Source organism: Pelodiscus sinensis, chromosome 22 (genome assembly GCF_049634645.1).
Source record: "Pelodiscus sinensis isolate JC-2024 chromosome 22, ASM4963464v1, whole genome shotgun sequence".
In the NCBI taxonomy this organism is placed as follows: domain Eukaryota; kingdom Metazoa; phylum Chordata; order Testudines; family Trionychidae; genus Pelodiscus; species Pelodiscus sinensis.
The window spans coordinates 24,333,194-24,351,129 of record NC_134732.1 but is presented as its reverse complement, the minus strand read 5'-3'; the positions used below and the strand labels follow the sequence as shown (position 1 = coordinate 24,351,129).

The 17,936-nt window shown below is 44.4% G+C and overlaps 2 protein-coding genes across 3 annotated transcripts in view; one reads left to right on the top strand and one right to left on the bottom strand.

The window, feature by feature from the left end:
• PSMB7 (proteasome 20S subunit beta 7) overlaps positions 1 to 9,427 on the top strand; it is a 38,908-nt gene extending 29,481 nt beyond the window's left edge. Inside the window, exons 7-8 of the mRNA XM_075905663.1 lie at positions 7,465 to 7,616; positions 9,207 to 9,427. Coding sequence (XP_075761778.1) covers positions 7,465 to 7,616; positions 9,207 to 9,318 — 264 coding nt within the window. The 3' untranslated portion in view covers positions 9,319 to 9,427. The remainder of the gene's footprint in view (positions 1 to 7,464; positions 7,617 to 9,206) is intronic.
• A 454-nt stretch (positions 9,428 to 9,881) lies between these two features.
• Positions 9,882 to 17,936, bottom strand: part of NEK6 (NIMA related kinase 6) — a 125,340-nt gene continuing 117,285 nt past the window's right edge. For both annotated transcript variants that reach the window (XM_075905661.1, XM_075905662.1), the window contains 2 exons: positions 17,364 to 17,477; positions 9,882 to 11,970 (listed from right to left, as the gene is read on the bottom strand). In XM_075905661.1, the coding sequence (XP_075761776.1) occupies positions 11,860 to 11,970; positions 17,364 to 17,477 (225 nt within the window). In that variant the 3' untranslated portion in view covers positions 9,882 to 11,859. The remainder of the gene's footprint in view (positions 11,971 to 17,363; positions 17,478 to 17,936) is intronic.

Here is a 17,936-nt window from a genome sequence, read left to right as displayed (position 1 = left end):
TGTTAGAAGTTCTTATTTTGATCTCTTCGTTCACCATTGTTCTTTCACCAGCTGGGGTGTTTGTGGGTTTCTTTATGTCCTAACATTGTAAAATCAATGTTACAACTAAGTAAAACCTTTCAGAGGACTCTCATCCCCCAGTAAACCACATTCCGCCTGGTACTACACATTTCCAGAATTCTGTTGGGGAGAAATTCAGCTTGGATTGGAGGCTCTGTGTTTATCCTTGTACACATGGGCCTCGCAGGACTTTGTGGGCTGCTAGAAGAATCGTGGGGATAATCTTAATCCAGTGGCACAGAGCACACCTCCCAATGAGAGTTAGTTACAGTGGTGGTTGAACTCTGATGTAGTCACGTCCTAGTTTCTTGATCATCAATTCTGGCATCACCCTAATTTCCTACAGTCCAGAACAGTGTTTCTGGCATGTGCATCGGCTTCATCTAAGCACTATTTTGAATACAGAAGCAGAAGACGCACTAAATCTTTGTTTTTCACCCTGTCAACAAGCTAATCTTGCAGTGAGTGCTCTCGTGGTAATCTTTCCTGACCAGCCTTTCCTCGTGGCTGCCTTCCCTTTTTTACTACGTGCATTTTGTAATTCTTTCAGCTGCTCTTCTAACTAACTTTAGCAGCCACGTGCTTTAGCTTCAAACCAAGTCAGCGGATTCAAGTGCAGCATCTTTTCGCATTATGTGTTTTAAACACACACGCACAGTGATTCTCCTTAAAGAAATTCCAGTTTCTCTCCAGTTTCTCTCTGTGCCCTGTTATTCCTCTGATGCCCGTTTTTGTGGTGCTGGACTACTCATGTCAGGTGGAGCTGTTTACTGTGCACCTCTTCTTTCGTTTGCAGCAATATGTTCCAGAATGTCTGAATGCTGCATCGCTTTATGGTCCAGCCCCTCACTCTTTGTCATCCTAGTGCTGAGACAGAAATAACACCCGCTTTACCTTCTGCTTTTTACTTTTGTTAGTATCTTAGCTGCCACTTACCCTGCTGGAGTAGGGTTTCCAGAATCCTGCTACATTTGATGTGGCGGCTTTGAAGATCTCCCTTTGGAACCTCTCATTCTCTCAATTATTTCATGCTGTGATCAGTTGCATGCTAAGATGAGCTTGTTTTTAAGGTGTTCAACAAGCACAGCTTCCCTTCCCCACGTGCTCCAGATGTGCTTATTAAGCAGTGGCCCCATCTTGCACTGCTCAAACTATAGGATTTCTCTCCACTCTGTGCCCCTGGCAGCTCCTTCAAGACCCTTTAGAGCAGGGGGTCGGGGGCCACTGATCCACAGAAAAATCAGCTGGGGGCTGTGCACAAGAGAAACAGGAAAACCTCACTGATGTGGCCCCTGACTGAGAAGCAGACAAACACTACCCACTTCCCCTCCCACACCAGAGTCCAGGGGGGTCCGGGCTAGTAGATTGTGTGTGCTCCAGCCCCATGGAAAGATGGGGGGGCTGGAGAATCAGCACAGCCTCTCCCATGCTAAGGGGGATCCCTGAGCCCCAGGGCCCAGATCCAGCCCCCAGGCCTAGATTCCCCACCCCTACTTTAAACCATGTACAAAAGATGGGGGGGAGGTAACAAAACAATGTGAAGGCAATGTCACTGCCTCCCCGCAGTCAGCACCAGGTGCAGTTCAATTAAATGTAACAATTCCCAAGTGCTCACTCGCTTCACCCAAACAAAGTGAGATGAAAACAAAGCGCAGTCTCGAGTCACTCGGTGCAGAAACTGCATCGCGCTCTGGGTGGGTGCTGTAAAGCAGGCACCTGCCCACCGCGTTCAGCGCCATCGGCTGCCATGCTCAGCGACTGGGCAAGTGAGAGTGGATTCCCCAGCACCTCCTGCCTCGCTTCCCGGTACAAATGCTGCCCCAGGGATTGATTTCAGGCTAAATGGTTGGCGTTCGGCCCCTCTTTAAGCAACAAGCGCGTTGCATAAGAGCTGTCCTCCCGGCTTCACTCTCCTTGGACTTTCCCAAAAGATTTTCGTGTTGCTCCCCGACACGTCGATCTCCAGCACAATGTCTCCCAGCCGACAAGCGTGGCCGCACTGTCACGTTCGGCAGCCTGCTGATTTCACTTCCTAAGTCTAATTATCCTTCTGCAGGTGCTTAGGCCCTTCAAGAAGTATCTTTGTCCGAGCTCCCAGGCCCTCTGTAAGGATTTTTACTGTGTCTCTGCCCTTCTTGGGTGCCCAGGACTTTCCTTACTCCTCAGATTCTCCTGTAAAGTAGTGTGTATATTGCACTTTTTCAGTACAGTTACGACATGGAACAAATTTCACCCTGATGCAAAAGTGCCCTCATGATATATGCAAAAATAGTTCTACCCAGTATAAATATTCCATAGGCTGATGCTTCAGGCTTGTGATGAAAGGCTAAATTTTCAGAACATTTTACTTACGTATACACTAAATATCAAAATAGGCTACTGCTGGTTGTCTGTTAGAGACTCATTCCATTTTGGTGATCTTTTTATTTAATTAGTTATTTGGATTATCTTTGCAATTTACGAATCCGTGGGAAAAAAAGAGGTCTCGTACATGAATTGCTTGTCAAGTTCCCAAAACATCAGGGAAATAATATTCTCTAAACAGCTGCAACTGCTACATTTGTTTGAGACATCACTAGGCATAAATGATTTTTTTTCCTAAAAGCTTTTAATTGGATGTAGACATAACCAACATGCTGCATCGAACAGTCTTCTAAATGTGTACTCAGGTAGGATTCAAAACCTGAACATCATTCAAGTGTGAAGAGAAATTCGATTCAAGCAATATAAAAGAGTAATATGGAAAAGTTCCTTCTCCTTGCTGTTTGGGACTTGCACCATAGCACATGTAGTGAGGTAATCTATCAGTTCTTGAGTGTCTACAAAATGCAACTCTCCAGATAGCAGGTTTAAAGTAAAGATTTAATACAGGCTCCATCTACTATGATGTTGCAGTGACAGTTTAAAACTCATTCTCTAAATCTCAGCAGACTTTATAGCTAGCAGTGGGCCAATATAAAGTTTAATGGCATTACAACACATAAATCATCTTTTAAAGATGCTACTGGTAGCTCCAATATTAAATGCAGACAATCGTCTACGTTATAAATAATTTATCAAACACCATTTTAGATTAGGCTTCCATGCTGAGTTATTTATTTTAGCCTTTACTGTAGTATTCCTAAGGCACGTTTTGAAAGATCCATTACTGGTCAGTTTAATGAACTTGGGGGTCTGTTTTGTTGCCTTCAAGCACGCGGGTACAGCTGTGGTGACCATTACATGGCTGAGCTGGACCTCTTTGTGCCTTTTACAAGTGCTGCCCATTTGTCATGCAGTGGTAAATGGAGTTGCACATTGGAGTCCTGGGACACATTGTGTGATGTAGTGATGGAGGCAAACAGATAGCTCTATAAAGTGCTGCTTGTCACAGCTGACTTGTATTACAGTACATCACTCTTACTGTAATCTCATTTAAGAAGCAGTGTGGACCCGGGAGAATGATATTCCCAGTTAGCTTGGTCTTTCTAACCATAAAGCAGGAAGTGCTCCTTTTATATACTCTGAACTTTTAGGATTTTTTTTTTTAGATTAATTATTACAGTGACTCATTCATGCCACTGTAGTTATGGCTGTGTCAGCGCTTTCATTATAACTGCCTATTTTCTGACCATAAAATCTCACTCCTTTGGAAGCAGGGTCCCTACCCAGGAGCAATTTTTCTTAAACCAGTTTTTACAAGGCCATTTTGGTCATCTTTTTACATGATGAAAGTTGGCAAAAAATATTTGTCACAGTTGGGCGCCGTTTAATTAAATGGGTTGAACGATTTCAGATTATGGTCCTGTAGTATTTAATACTCCGAGAGGGTCTTAATTGTAAGATACTGTGTTGGTGTATCAGATGCGTTTGGTTTGCTGACCGTAACACACATGGTGCATTTTAAAAGCAAAAAATTGCTTTTTTTTTTTACTCAGCAAACTGAGGTGAGACGGAAAGATTTTAGATCTAGCATTTTTTTTAATGGTCAAATTGGCAACAGCACCTTTCTAGAACTAAATCAGATACATTAGAAGCCACAGGCTAAGGAGAGTATGTTCCTTAATTTAAATTTCATTTGAGCTTGATTAAAACTTGTACAAAAGGATTAATTTAAAATAGTGGTAAACTTCCAGGTAACCAAACCAGTGTAATTTTATTTGAAAACGAATGGTCCTGTAGCACCTTAGAGACTAACAAAAATATATAGATAGTATCATGTGCTTCTGTGGGCACAACACTCGTTTTGGTTTGCCCTGTTCATTTCTATAGATGGTACTAAAATGTTCCTGTCAGAGTAGGAATCTAAATCATGTGAGGATTCCTTTCCAGTATTTAAAAAAAAACAAAAAACCTCGTTACCCCCAAACACTGAAGTGAGGAGCCAAAAACACTTTTATGGGGCTTTGCAGTTTTGTTCCCCTGCGTGAATCTGCACAAACTGCACTTGAATCAGTTTGAAAAGATTTCATATGCTGAAATGGGAGCGAAGTAAGAAACAGCAGCACTATTTCTGTGGCGCTCAGTCAATGTCCTCGTTAAACTGAGAGAGTGCATCCTGCTGAAACCCGGCCCTGGAGAATGGGAAGTGTGCCTGGGGGACAGACATCACCTACTTTTGGGACCCTCCTCAGCTCCACTTGAACTTGTACAGCTGCTGCTTGAATGTGCAAAAATCTAGGACTAGCACCCCCCTCCCCCCGTTACGGATCATTATTCCCGTGGCAGGTCTTTTTTAAAACAAAGTTTGAAGGCTTCACATGAAGTGAGCAGAGCAGCATTTTCCATAAGCAGCTTTTGAAAGCCAGAGCGTTTCCCATTTCTAGCGACGGCAAGTCAGTTATTCAAACTGCTACCTGAAATATTAAGAGCTTGAATAGAACCGGTAACTTTGGAGACTCAAAGGTCAGTCTCTCCATTGTGCCTCCGTTTTAAACCGTACACAGGAGTAACTTCTAAGGAAGTGGGGAATTAACAGTTTCCAAGCGTCAGTCACCAAGCAGTAATTAAAGTTAATTAAAGCCTCTGGGTATTTTAAAACAAAGCGAGGCTCCAAATATCTCATCCCAGTAGAAATTTGGGACCAGTCCCGGAATAGAAGGAAACAAACAAAATCAGGCCAGTAAATCAATTTAAACACCACATTTGTTGTCCCAGTCTAATCCTAGTCATCAGCAATGAGGGAACATCCTTTAGCCGTGGTATCCCTACTGTCTCTGCTTTCAGTTGCTCTGTTGTTTCCCAGAGCTGTGATTCATGAATCTGTGACCTTTATACAGTATGTGGCTTCTCTTAAAGAAGTGAGCATTAGTGGGACATCTGCTTTTGGTGTTAAAAGTGGGGAGGGGGGAAGAAATATTCACTTCACTCTTTTTTCCTGAAGTGTGAGGGAAGAGTGGTCTTAAGTTGTGATTTGAAGAGCGCTACCTACCTCTTGTTAAATGTGATCTAATGGGTTGGGGTAAGAGTTAGATAAATGTTCCGACAATTGTTTTGCTGCTGTAGTTGCTAGGGGGATGTTTAGTGATCAGGAATGGCAGAGGTGGTGAGCCATGGCACATCTGGTAAGTTTCAGCAAGGGACTGTTTCTCTTCCAGTTGTGAGCCTTTCCCTGCTCCTGTTGAATGTTTGTGACGCTTTACCAGGAACAACCTTCCTCACGTCAGTAAAACGTGAATGCAGCAGCATGTTCAGTTACATTGTGAAATCTCAGATTCTCCTTGGTCTCGCAATACTTAACAGCTTCCAAAACTGTTTGCAACATCCCTGGATCTGCTCAGGGATTGTCAGTTAAACGAGTTACATTTGAAATGAAACCTCGTTCTTTCCCTGGCTGAGTCTGTAGAGGGAGCTAATGCAGTTGTAATAAGCGTCCCCTTTCTGCTGCAGGCTACAGAGAAGCTACAATGATGGGACTCATTTGGGGACATAACTTGCATAGTTTGAGGCCAGTTAATCAGTTGAGTAAAGGGCGGTGGTGGAGTTGTGTGTACAATTAAATAGATCTGACTGTAGCGTGCTCTCCAGGGGAGAGGGTTGTTGCTTAGGACACTGGGCAAATACTAGTCTGACGCATGGAGCTGATCAGTGTCTCTGAACAGTAATTCAGATAATTTCCATTAAATACTGAACAGTTCAAATTTCCTCTGAGAAACTCTATAAGCAAGGTGGTTGGAGAGGTGTGTGTATTTCAGAAATTATAAATTCTTTGAGCATGTTCATATTTCAAATACACATTTGTAAACCTGTGCCGGACTTAACCAGCAGTGCATATTCTTAGCCCCCATCGGAATTTTCTTTTGATTTGAGCAAATTTTCCCTAGTTGATACAAAACACCTCTCTCTTCTTTCCTAGAATATCCGAATCTAGAGATGAGTAAAATTTTGCTGCTTCATTAACTGAACCAGATAATGAAACTGCATAGTAGAGTGTTTATACTACATGTATATTTAGTTTTAATCTGTTTGCATTGGTAAATACTAATTGTTATTTTTAAATAGTAACATTTAGAACACACATTTGGATGTATATAAAAGTGGCCATGCTCTCATTTGTGCTATAAACTTTAGTCTCATCATGTATTTATCAATAACTTAGTTAAAATACCAAGTGGAAGTCAAAAGCGGAAGTGTGTAGATTTCTGAAAGTTACACTATTTTGACTAAGCGCTCAGTAAGTTTCTTTTAATCCTCTTTACCACTGCATGACACTGGAACATGAAAACATTAGCCAGCTGGGACGCAAGGCAGATCAAAGCTCCCCTGTAATGCAGAATCGATTTTGCAATCCAAGTTTGCTATCCTGCCAAACATCCAAATCATTTTAGTTAATATAGAAGATGATTCATTCGCCTCCACTCAGGGAAGTCTTGTAACTGAACTAATAGAGATCTTTGTTGTATGGAAGTGTTTCCACGCGGCGCACTACAGGGAAATGTGCATTGTAGATTGCTGTACGTATCGTATGGTATTTACGGTCTGGAAGATCGCTTTAACGTCCATTTCTCCCCTTCATAGCTGAAGGATTTATTTCTTAAGTGTGCTCACCCTGGCCGCTTCCTTGTAGAAGTGATGGTGCTCATGACTAGAAAGCTGGGTAGCGACCATTGTTCAGACCCACAGTACTGCATTATAAGGAAGATGCTTGTTTGTACCTGTACCCTTCAGAGACCACTTAGGGCATGTGTAGAAATATACGTCCCCCTCGGACATTGTCGCCTCCGCTAATAGGGCAAGTGACCCTGCTGAATCACTCACTTCTCAAAAGCGGCCCCTTCAATTTGGTCATCTGGAATGTCTCTCCTTCCGTACGTGATGTTTTTCCTGAGACAGTGACAGTTTAAGAACGTGTCTAACTGTGCTGTGCTGCATAATTTCTGCCTTTCCAGGAGCTAGTAAACGGGTGAGCTTTGTTCCCTTTTCCAGGAAGAGGAAGCCAAACAGCTTGTGAGAGATGCCATCGCCGCTGGCATCTTCAACGATCTGGGCTCTGGCAGTAACATAGATCTCTGTGTTATAAGCAAAAGCAAGTTGGATTTTCTTCGTCCATATGACATGGCCAACAAAAAAGGCGAAAGGTTAGTAAATTGCGTTCTCTGTTTCTAGCGGCATTCGCTCCTGCCCCCAAACAGAGTAACCACTTACCCTGGGTTGGGAAACAGCTTGTACGTAGGGAACTGGTTAACCAGTTCCTGGGGAGCAGCCCCAAACCTGTGGCCTGCCACAGCAAAGTGCTGCCCTAGCCCCACTGGGTCCCCACACGGGTGCTGGCTGGGGACTGCTTGGGCTGGTTAAATTTTAGCCGATTAACTGATTGATCAGGACTTTATATCCTATTGTGCATGGAGTAGCTGGTTTTAAATGTCCTCTGTAGATCACTAGCATTTCCTTTAAAACATAGACACTACCTAGCAGTTTTTCTATAAATAATGGGACTGTCTGTTCTGTGGCTAACTTTGGCCCAACCAAAAACTTCCATCTAAAGGCATTTAGGGGAACAAAGGTTGCAGGTTGTCACCACTGCATCCTTTCCCTGGAACATCTCTTGACCTTTGCACCACCTAGAACTTTACATGCTATTTATGTTCTCCAGCCTCTAGTTTGACAGGCCATAGCAAAAGACCGATTTCCCTCCTTTCCCCCCCCCGCCCCCCCCAGAAGCTGATGCTTTCTGAATTCTCTGGGCTCAAGCATCCAAGAAATTAAGCACAGCCACCCTGACCTGATCTAAGTGTGATTCTGCAGGGCACCGTTTTCACGACTATCATAAGTGACAAACTGGCAGGGATATAAATTCCAAAGTAAGCGCAGTTAGTTGGGAAAGAGACCAGCTGAAAGTTAACGGCTAACGAGTCAGTGAGTCACCCACAGGCAGTGAAAGGGTTTTGCAATACACATATTTACACAAGGTGTAAGCAGTTGTGCAATTTTACATCCTAGTGCAGAAATAGTGGAATGGAAATTTTAAAAAAAAATCACCTGTCTTTAAAGGAGACATTAGGCAGAAAGCACAGACCCAGGCAGCCCAGCATTGAGATACTCTGCGAGTCGCACAGCTCGCGTGGTAGAATTTCCATTATAAACCTGCCTGGGAGATGACATTTTATGAATTCCCTCTGAGCTGGGCCTTGTTCAGGCGAGAATTCCATAGAGTCACTCAAGTCATTTGAATTCCATAATGGAATCATAATATGTATGTGCAGCTTCCAGGTTAAAATCAAATGTGGCGAGTAACATGCAGTCACTGACTTAGTCTTTCAGGACTGCTGAATGGTTGTAGATTACAACTTTGGCATTCTACAATAAAATTAACATGTTTGTGCAGTGAGATGTTAGCAGACTGTTTTACTGGTTACTATGAACTGCTCTGTTCAGGGACAGTGCTAAAACCACCTGCAACTGTGTGCTCATCTTACAAAATGCAACATTCAGGAAAATTTCACTGTTGCAGTTACTTTTAAAATTATGCTTTTAAGATTACTTGCTTCTGGCTTGTCTAAGGCTGATTCTCCATTTAAATAGTAAGGAGTTTCCTGTAGCACTTCACTTCAAAGAATACACCTTTTAAACATTGTCTGAATCTTAATCAACTTGATATTCAGTTTGTTTGGGTTCAACCTATGTGGGGAGAACTGCTCTGTAACTTTCCTTTATTATTTTGTCAACAGGTATGGTAGATACAGGTGTGAAAAAGGAACTACAGCTGTTCTCACAGAAAACGTGGCTCTCCTGGAGGTTGAAGTGGTGGACGAAACAGTACAAACAATGGACACTTCCTGAAGTAGTATACTGAACTCTAGTGACCCAGAATTACATTAGCCATGGCTGGTTTGTTAGAAGCCTTCCTGCATGAAAAAACTCAGTATATCAAATAAATGTCTGACCAGTTTGTAGAGTGTTGATTCGTTCTGTAAGTAAGGAATGGTAAATCAGCTAAACTCCAACAACCTCCTCCATGTTCTCTGAAAGGTTGTTGTGTGTTAGCTATTGAGTGACATTTCATGTGGCAGAGGTCGGAAGCACACATTCAGCCAGATGTACTTTGGGTAGTCAGAGGCCTAGTGGAAAACCCACTACTACTAAGTTCAGGGGCTTTTGTATCTCAACACAAAACTGATGTGAATTGGTATCAGTGGATGGGGTAATTTTCCTTGGAAATACAAAGTCAGTATAGCCTCGAACTTGTACAACAGGCCAGAGGTTAGCTGTTAGAAAAATTGATGAAACTGTAATTTTAGTGCATTTCCTAATAAGCTGAGCTTGATGCAAGATTAACATAGATGGGGGGATAAACACTTTGACTTGACTCAGTCATAACAAAATGATGCTCCTTAACACTGGACTCATTTTTACAAAGGAAGTTATTTATTTTGTAAATCATTGTTTTATTTATCTAAAAATGCACATTTGCAAAAATTTACCTTCCAAAATACATTTACTTAAGCACTAATAGATCTTATGTTGCAAGGAAGTGACTAGACTTATCAAAATTCTCAAGTAATTTGAGTCTTCCTGACAGCCAAAGAACTCCTCTTCTCCATTACACCAACAGAGGCATTGCACAACCATGGCTATGATGTGCAGTTGCTGCTGTGGTTTAAGGGAAACCTGCAGTACAAAGGTGACGATCTTTATTATATAATAAAAATCTGGTTTCATGATACTTTCTGAACAGGTTAGCATTGGGAATGGCTGAGCTGAATATCACAGCTCCCCTACGAGATCAACAGCCTGGACTTCCTAGCAGGAAATCTCAGTAAAATGGCATCGTCTATGAAGTGATACCAGCATCATTCACAGCAAATTCATAGCTTTAGGTTTAACACCTTGGCCAAATACTTTGAAATTCAGTGGAAAGAGTTTAACTTGGCACTGTAGTTTTCCTTAAAATAGAAAGAACTAGGTTTCAAAAATCCATTCAAAGCATAAACATGTATTTAATCCTCTTACCCTCATTTTATTTCCTAGAGACCAAGGACTTTTTTAAAAAAAGTGTCACAGGCTGTGTTTAAACACTTGAACAACTGTCACCCACAAACATACATTATAGCAATGGACACAAGCTCACGCAGAAGAAACACTAACAGTACATGTTTATTTCCCCTGGATGTTGTCCTTTGAGAATGTTAACTGCAGCAGTTCCCCTGAACACGTAGGTGAAATGGAAGCACTTGAACGTGACTCCGCAAATTTGGTTTCTAAAGCAGTGAATATTTTCATTGTCACTAATGAAGAAACATCATTGATTCAATGAATGAATTTAGTTCACTGAAAAATGTTAGGTCTTTAAAACAATTGTCTTAAACAAGATGTCTCCTTCAAATCAGCTTGAGTTTGTTACAAAAATTCACATTTCATAAATTAGCTTTCACAGTTAAATAGCTATGGGCTGATCCTTATTTAAAATTTCACAAAGCATTGGTCTTATTTCATGCTAAATATCATTTGAAGAGGTTTTAAAACACTGCTTTGCTTACATTTTATTTATGCCTGGCTAAAGTACCGTTGGATTTGATAAAAGCATCTTCCCCAAAATAGAATTGGTTTAGAGTAACACTGGTTTTATAATGAAGACTTTTAGCCTAACAAGATTAATGCCAAAGGGGAAAACACATTTATAAAGATAAATTGCTTACAGAAGCAATGCTTTTCAGGTATATACTAGAACTCACCTCATTGTTTATAGTCAAGTTAACAGATAAATGTATCAGCAAAATATTCACTCTAAATTTTCAGTTAAAAAAAAAATCTTCAAACAAGTATTTCCCCCTTCCTGTTTTTAAAAAGGCAGGGATTAAACAAATAGCTGAATGCTTTTAAAATATATGAACTAAACTGAAATTGCTATTAACCATGTGCAGAAGAGGCAAAGTAGCAGTTATACAAATTACACAAATCTACTGCAATTCTTACATTAGTAGAAAGTGATTTCACTGAAGGAATTATTTCAATATTTTCACATTACAGTTAAGATAAGGGGGTGTGTCAAAGGCTCGATGAGACACCCTTGTTAATATAATCTAGTCTAGATTACACACAACAGTTTTAAGAAAGGACCCTTAAATGATCTACATCTGTAACATGTTATTGGCTTTTTTTTAAAAAAAGGCTTGCAATACCTCACAGAATCTTCACTTTAAAGCATGACCACCTGGTAAGAGTCCTTGTCAAATAACCTGCAGAAATAATGGAGCCTCTTGCTACGAGTGCTCAACTCTCTCACTTGAGTTTGACTAGGCACCGGTCGGTTTCATCTGAGAAATAAAAATTCAAGTAAGACTAAGCTGCGCTGGCTTTTCTTAGAGAGTGTCTGCAGATGGTTCAAGTGCTGGAGGTCCAAACATGCATCTGTTTTGCTATTTGGTGCACATAGCCAATGTCGGGTCTCTGGTCTGGATCAGGGTATATGCACATGCTGACCAGCTCCCGTAGCTGGAAAGGAAAGGGAAAAAATAACCACATGGAAATAGAATGGGACGGTTTGAACGCAAAGAGCCCTGGATCCAAGTGTCAACTCCAGCATTCTCTGCCATCTGCAATATGTTCATGGCAAATTGTGAAATGTGTGTCCAGTTCCCTTAGCTGTAAAATGACTAGTCACTGTCTAGCCAAGTAACTGGGTCAGCACTGACATCTAATGTTCTGTACCAAGTGAGTACTGACTACTTAGACACATTCTGATCCTGAAGAGTTTGCAATCTAAATATGGGCAAGGAGGTAACCAACAGTGGTTAATCTGGCATTGTTACAGATTTTTACACACACAGTCAGAGGCAGACGGCTGAGAGAAGTGAGCAAGTAGCAGGTGCCTGAAGGAGAAGCGTGTGTATTTCTTGTACAATAGGTGAGACAATTCTGAATGGGAGGGAGGAGGCGAAGGGTTGAGTAAGGCCAAAGTGTAGAGCTGAGCTTTCCCAGTGAGGCCAAGGATCTCGAACTGGATGCGAAAGGATAAGCGGGGAGGAGGTTTTACAAACCGGGGACACGATGGCAAAGCAGGAAAAAACAGAAAAAGCTCAGAGTACTGTTTGAGGTGACACCTGATAAGACTTGTCAGTGAAGGTGGTTTAGAAAGGAAGATGGAGAAATGCAAGTGAACTGTGGGGTTCAATTTAAGTTCTCTTGAGGACTAGGGATTTGAGCAGTTAACCAGTTACACGGTAAGTATCACTCTTGGTGGGTGATGCTTATTGGTAACCAGCGGCCCCGCCTGGGGGATCCCACGCAATTGGTTAACTGGGTAAACGAGATCTTACATCCCTAGGCGGGACATAATCCTGCACGGTGTCCTAGAGTGAATAAAGTTCTGAGAAGCACTTTGAGAGCGCACAGGCTGGGAGAGACAGCAGCGTGACTGACATTCTTGACTCCGGGACCTTGTGGAGAAGAGAGATGGGGCACTGATTATAAGTAATAAAATGCAGACGGACCAGAGTCTCCCTACCTCCCCATCCTCTTTATTGTGCACATGAAAGATTGTAGCTTTTAATTATACAGACACGGAAAGCTGCTCGCACCCCCGAGGCATGGGGAGAAACAGCCTTGAGCCTCTGATCTTCTCTCAGCCTCCCAGTAGCCACCGTGCCAATTATTTTAATGGTAATTAAAAGCATGACCGTACAGCTACCAAGCACACAGCTTCAACTGCGTTGCTGCATTTACCCAACCGAGCTTTTCACTTGTGAATGGCGCAGGGTCCCGTAAAATGACAACTGTGTTCAAGCCTGGAGCCGATTGCAAAGGTAGGAAGGGTGCGCAGGGGCACAGGCTGAAGGACAATCGTGTTTACGTGAGCAAGGCCCACCCCACAGGAAATGTGCCAAAACAGGCCGATTAAGCTGCAGACCCCACTGTAAGGTGGCTACCTATGACCGGGGGGTGGGGGAGGGGGAAACAACAGCACAGGGTGGCATCCTTTGCTCTCCCCGACGGCCATAGCCTAAACCCAAGAGTATCAGAGCGTGTTCACTACACTCCAGTCCACACCGAGCGCTTTGACTCTCCTCGCTGCGGGATGAACACACTGCTGGGTCAATGCGCTTTCTCTCTGACCACAGTGCCGCAGAAAGGCTTAGCATGTGCCGAGCTCCTGAACGATCAGATGGATGGTGCCGTATTAATCTCCCAGGATGCCAAGCTCCTTACTATTATTTTAATAAATTCTAAGCACTCAGTGTGTGTGATGTGAAATCAATCTTCTGCCTTTTGGCAGAGTAAATTATGCTGCTTGGCTGCAGAATGATGGAGAGGCAAAGATTGTTTTCCAACACCCAGGCCTGCATACAACTTCCATCCTCATCTACACACCGGTCAGATCAAGCCTTGATAATCACTGCAAATTAGTGCCTGAAATGACTTGATCGAGCTCCCTCCAGCAGACGGACGGGGCAGCTGGAACGTTGGCTGTTCCCTGTTTCCCGTCCCAGGGCGAGAGCCGACCGCTACCAGAGGAACTGCACGGACACCTCCGCTTTGAAAAGCCACAAAAGAGGAACGGTTCATTTTAAGGAGCTTTACTAAAGCAGGGCGCTTCTCCAGCTTGTTCAGTTTATCTAGAGCTGAGCATGCCGGAAGTGAGAGATTCGTGGAATTAGCCTGCAGTGTAACACATTAGCAGAGCTCAGTCTTAGCTTTCAGAGGCAAAGGGGAGATCTGCCATTAGCTCCCCAGTGACTGAGAAACGTTGAGCCTCATGGCCTGGGCAAAGGAGGGACCAGTTAACCTCATCTCAACCCCTGCCCTCTGTGCATGAGGCTACGCAGGCTCCTTTCCACACTGCTCACAGGCCACCAGGCAGTGAGGTGTTGGAGCAGGCTAGAGGCTGGATCTGAGCAAGACGAACCAGCCATTTACTGGAAGGAGAGTGCCTGTATTCGAATACAAAAATAGCAAAGTCACCCACTCTTCTGTGACTCACTGATTCCTGCCAGAACAAGCTCTGTATGAGGCAGATTCGCCCATAGCTGCAGCGTTTTCAGGAGGCCCCTCATGGTGGCCGGCCTGCCAAAGCAGCTTCCCTCGGTGGTTAGTGGGTGGAGAAAGCCCATGTTCCCCCACCCCACACACACTAATCACTGCAAACGTTACCGGCTGGGGGTCTCAGAACCAAACCAAACATGGGTCCATACAGTAGCCATGTTCCAGCATCAAAAAATGAAACTTTGCAGCTTCACGTAACAGCAGCAACTAATATGGTAAAATAAGCCAGCACCAAAGGCCTGGCCCCTTCGCAGACTTTGTCAAGCGTTCAGTTAAGTGTCTGAACACCATCTGTAGCCTAGTTCTCTGGGACCTGGTGCTTCTGAGCTTTAAAACCACCCTTCTCACCCTGGCTTGTATCACTGTGCTACACACTCTTAGCAGTGCCAGAGGGAAGCAGCCAGACAGTAATTGTAAAGACAGGAAACACATCTGTCAACTTACACTAATTCCTAGTGCCAGCAGGCATATCACGAAGCGCATGCTACAATGGCATAGCACATGGAAATGATTCGGCTGTCTCGAAACACAGCACTTTCTAGACCAGTTCTCAGGTTTTTCAAGTTGGTTGCTTAGCAAGAATGCTAACGGTGTGAAAACCAGACGCTCTGGTGTCTCTTCAGGAACACAGTGCCTCTTACAACCAAGGCTCTCCCCTCTCTATGCACACAGACGGCCAGTATTTACAGTCAGGAATTATGGCCGTGTCTCGCCCACACCGCAGGACACCTGAGAAACAAACCAGTTGTTTGGGCCAGACGTGCTGACTCTCAGCTCAGGGTAGGAAGTTAATGCTTAGAACAGATGCTCTGACAGAGCCGTGTACGAAGGGGCGAGAGAAGAACCGACTGCATGTGCACGTTCCTAACGTGACTGGACATGTGCTTTGATGACCGGGGTGGCCTACTGAAGCTTTTAGAATCCCCTGGCTCGGGGAGCTGTGTAAGCATTTTGGGATCCGTCTCTCCAGGGGGCACGGACGTGGCTGGTGGGGACGCCGTTCGAGTCCAACCTGGCTCTATCCCCAGGATGAATTCGGAACGGCTCAGTTCTCTAGCCCAGACAGCCACTGCCTACAGGCTCCAGGAGACAGCACGAGGCTAGTCCAGCTGTCCTGGGAGAAGTGGCATGCGGTAAACACCAAGCTCAAATTCTGGTGAGTAAGGTGAAGTTATCCCAGGTCCCTAGGAGTTTAGCCTCCCCTCAGTGGCTGACACCTGCCATTTGTGCCCCTCCCCCTAGCAGCGCCTCGCTGCAGCCAACCTGCAGCTTTATGACAGGGTTCGGGGTCTGTCCACACCAGGCCTGCAACACGAAGGGGAACGATCTGCATCACGGGAGGGAGAGACCCCTGAGCCAGCACACGGACCGTTCCAAAGCGCACTCTTCACTTCACTAACGCTGCCGTGTGCGCGGGGCCAGAGCGCAGCCCAGCTGCTGAGTTTGGTCTGGTGCTGTTTCCCAAGGCTCTGTGCACAGAGCTGGCCTGGGACCTTTCCCTGGGAGCCAAACAGCAGCCGCAGGTGAACCGGTCGCCAGCTAAAGCGCTTTCAGCTCAGTACCACGGATTTTGTTGTGTGTCTGCTTTTCACAGCAAGGAGACATTTACAACATGGACAAGGAGCTTGGCAGGTCGCAAGCTAGTGCTCACCACTATACGGATGCCCTGTTGTTTCGATTTCCAACCCCCTTCCAACTCCATCCTCCAGTGTCCTGTTACCTCTGACCAGCGAGAGAAGACGGAACACTGAGCAGGGGTATTTCTCTAATCCCAGGAAAGACACAGACAGAGGCGGACTTCTCTAGACCAGCTGCATCTATTTAGCTTGTTGCTTCTCATCTCTATCAGGCACTTTAGCTCTGCAACCCGGCAGCAAAGATGCTTTGAGCCTCTGCCCAGCCCTCTTCTGGGGAAGAACCTTGGGATACATGCAGCTGTCTGCTTAGCTGCCCAGGATTTGAATTCCCCATCTCCAGTCTCAGTGCACATACCTCTGTTCCTACCAAAAAACTACAAGTTGGGCTCTCTCCATTACCTTAACTCCCATTCAAACACTAGGCAGCTATTCCTGAAAAGTGGAGGAAAAGAGTCGGTTCAGGGGGGATTGCTGATTCAGGCGATTAATGCACTTAGCAGCAGATCTGGTTTCCTGTGTGATTTAGATCCACATGAAACAGACGTGGTGGGCTTCAGTCGAGTTGACATTTGGCCACTCTGCAAAAGTTGCCACACAACGGTCCACTGCAAAGAAGGGGCTGATGGGAGCTGGATTTAAGAACAATGGCTAAGGGATGAGGAGAAGAAGACAGAGCAGCACCTTGTGGTATAGCTGGGTCCAGCCTCAGCTTTTCCATCTCTAGCTTTCACAGCAATAAAATTAACCAGACGTTAAAAAGCCCCCATATGGCTCCTGCTTAGATGCTTATTGTACTCGGCTAATCACTTCACTTCCTCCTTTTAGTATCATTTTCCCCTTGTTATACATTTAAACAAACTGAGGACTTTATAGACTACATTTAAACACTGTTTTATGGTATGTTATTGTAGGGAGGGAAGTCGGGTTTCACCATCACGTTTCGCTAGTACAGGAGTGCTCCAGATCAGACTGCTCCTCCTTCTTGCAAACTTCCTTTTGCCCCCCCCGGTCTCAGACACCATATTGGGAAGGGTCTGAGTCAGGTATAAGCTGACCTAGGAAATCCTGCCTAGAGGCCCCATTTTTTCCAGATATTGGGGGAATCTACTTCAGATACGGCCAAAAAACACTTTCCCCCTCTCTACGCACACTCTGCCCTGCCACAAGGTCAGTTATTTTACCCCCACTGGTCCAATCTGCCCTACTTACCTTTTCCGAATAGTGCTCAGCTGGAAGAGGAGGATAATCGCATTGTTCTATCTTTTGGCAAAGAGAAAACAGATTCATTTTATCTCCATAGAAAGGACTCTGAAGAGCTGCCATCTGTAGAGAAAAGCGGAAGACGGTTTTACACTGTGAAGGGTTTGCAGCGCCCGATGCCGCTGATTGGCAATAGTAAGCCTGGCTCTGTGACCGTGCACACATGACTGATATTGGTGCTTTCCGACAGTGTACACAGACGAGCAGGGTTGCACTTTGGGACATTGGTTTGTACACTGCCAAGCGCTTTGTGCCAGACACCCTGCACACCTGCCCTACGCAGTGGACACAAGCAAACAAAAGCCATGTCAGGCAGCAGCAGTCGCACAAAGCACCTCGAATCACAGAGCACCCTGTCCACAGGAAAGGAACAAGATTTGCTATTTGCACTGAAGTCAGACCTCTGCCTGTCCCCCATACAGATGGCTGAACTCTAGCTCACCATGCGGCAGAGACACAGAGGTTCTAGGCAGCTAAACTGGTTTCCTGGTGCCCCCAACAGGTAAGTGATAATTGTTGTAA